The sequence below is a fragment of the Echinops telfairi genome, unplaced genomic scaffold, assembly GCF_000313985.2.
Source record: "Echinops telfairi isolate 266 unplaced genomic scaffold, ASM31398v2 ScPeMD7_7469;HRSCAF=8507_0, whole genome shotgun sequence".
In the NCBI taxonomy this organism is placed as follows: domain Eukaryota; kingdom Metazoa; phylum Chordata; class Mammalia; order Afrosoricida; family Tenrecidae; genus Echinops; species Echinops telfairi.
Genome location: NW_022111372.1, coordinates 73,844,597 through 73,846,817, shown reverse-complemented (window position 1 = coordinate 73,846,817; position 2,221 = coordinate 73,844,597). Strand labels below are relative to the sequence as shown.

General features: G+C 45.5%; 1 protein-coding gene across 1 annotated transcript in view; it reads left to right on the top strand.

Moving 5' to 3' along the window:
- The window catches only part of LSM11 (LSM11, U7 small nuclear RNA associated), a 29,813-nt gene that overhangs the window by 4,411 nt on the left and 23,181 nt on the right, over positions 1–2,221 (top strand). Inside the window, exon 2 of the mRNA XM_045284903.1 lies at positions 1,693–1,832. Coding sequence (XP_045140838.1) covers positions 1,693–1,832 — 140 coding nt within the window. The remainder of the gene's footprint in view (positions 1–1,692; positions 1,833–2,221) is intronic.

Sequence of the window (2,221 nt, the reverse complement as noted above, 5' to 3'; positions counted from 1 at the left end):
TATGTACATGTCTTTATCTAGAGCTCTATAAATACCCTTTGCCTCCCAGCTCTTTCCTCTATTTCCCTTGACTTTCCTCCTGTCCCACTGTCATGCTCAGTCCCCACCAGGGTTTCAGCAATTCCTCTTTGTTACATTACCCTTGTAATGTAACATCAATCATCAATTGTGCATTCTTGCTGAATTTTTGATTAAACATATCTTAGTACTTCTAATAATCAGTTTTGTCTTAATCCAAAAATATTTTTATGATTTTGCATGACTATCATTCAGAAGCCAACCTAAGAGTGCTAAGGAGGTCAAGAGCCAACCTAGTTATACAAAATAAAGAACAGGGCTCTTTTATTCTTGGAAACAAAACAGGGGTTTGTTGTTTGTTACCTGTCAATGGCAAATGCTCTCCAAAGACTTTGTCTTGGAAAATTGAAGGAGAGAAACGGAGGCGTGTATTTGTGCGTGTGAGTGAACATCATTGTGTGCATATAACAGGGTGATGTTATATGATATCCCTAGCACATTGTAAGAGTTATGTTAACATGAAATGAAAATAAAATTCACTCCAGAAGCTAACAGCAATGAGTAGGAGAAGAAAATGTTCTGAAATTGATTGTAGTGATGATCACACACTCTTCTTACTGGGATTGAGTGATTAAATTGTGTGATCTGTGAAGTATATGCCAATCGAATGAATAATAATAAAAAAGAAACAAAAAGGACAGTCAGACAGATTTGCACTGACAAGTGGATTACCCCAGCTCGATCCAGACAGCCCAGGGAGGGGCAGTCTCTTAGGGTCTAGCCTGAGTATATCCTGGATGGACAGTCATGAGTCATGTCCTATCAGTCGTGCCCTGACTGCCTGGTCAGAAGGCCCCGAGCCTATCATATGAGCTCTTCTAACATAATGTACGTGTCACAATCCTGGTCCTGTTCCCACTGCTGGAGCCCTACCTGTGATCTGTTGATCTGCCACCAACCATGAATTTGTGACACTTCCTTTGCCCCATGCCTTGTGTAACTCGCATCCTGGCTGTGAATCCTGGGGTGCCATTAGGACCTCTTTCTGATGTCTTCCCTCATTCAGATGACCTGTCTGTGTCTTTGTCCCTTTCAAGACTTAGTAAATGTTCTCTTTAATATTTGAAAATAAAGTAAATTCATTCCTGCTCCAAGGCTCTGAGAAAAGAATCCCAGGAAGTAAACATGAAAGTGTACTGTTTCCATGTTCTTCCTTTGCACCCCACTGCTCCTGTTACATAGCCCTGATTAGCAACTTCATACTGAGCTCTGCTGGCCCAGTGTAGGAACCCACCATCCACGCCATGGGAGGATGCTGACCCTCTGCTTCCATAACGACTTTACAGCCGTGGAAACTAAGGCACATGTCTGCTGTGTCCCGGACAGGTACAGTGAGTTGTCGTCGACTCCGCGACAGTGGGTTTGATTGGAGGGTATTTGCGATCTCACAGGAGCCAGGGCGCGGCAGGTAACTTTCTCTTATACCAGCGGCTCTCGGGCTGGAGGTCTCGACCCCTTTGGGGGTTGAATGACCCTTTCACAGAGGTCGCCCAATTCATAACAGTAGCAAAATTACAGCGATGAAGTAGTGTCCACTCTGGTGTGGGACCTTGGTTGCTGACTTTGGGAGTGGGAGCAGGTGTGCATGCTAACCTGCCCCTCCTCCTGTTTCAGTGCACGAAGGCAGCCCCCTGGGTGAGCTCCACCGCTGTATCCGCGAGGGGGTGAAGGTGAACGTCCACATCCGCACCTTCAAGGGACTCCGGGGCGTCTGCACAGGCTTCCTGGTCGCATTCGACAAATTCTGGAATATGGTAATGAAGCTCTTCCTGGGGTCTCCGCTTGTCCTTGTTGAGAAGAACCCAGAGAATAACTTCCTAGAACCAGAATCGCCGTGTACCCTTGGGAAACAGAAGGTTTTGGGTTTTTTACGGCTTCCCTTCCCTTAAAACAGCCATTTCCAACCCATGTAACTTTTCCCTCTGCTCCCTGCCCCTATATACCTTCACACCTGCGTGACTTATGGTTGGCATCTCGTGGGTAGAGGTCAGGTATGCTGCTGAACATCCTACAGACACAACAGTGCTAAATCTATCCTAGTGCCAAGGTTGAGAAACGCAGCCATAGGGGTGATTATGTGTATCATCTGTTAGGAGCTTTATGCTGATTTGCTGTCAGCCATTCTTTTTTTTTTTTTTTTTAA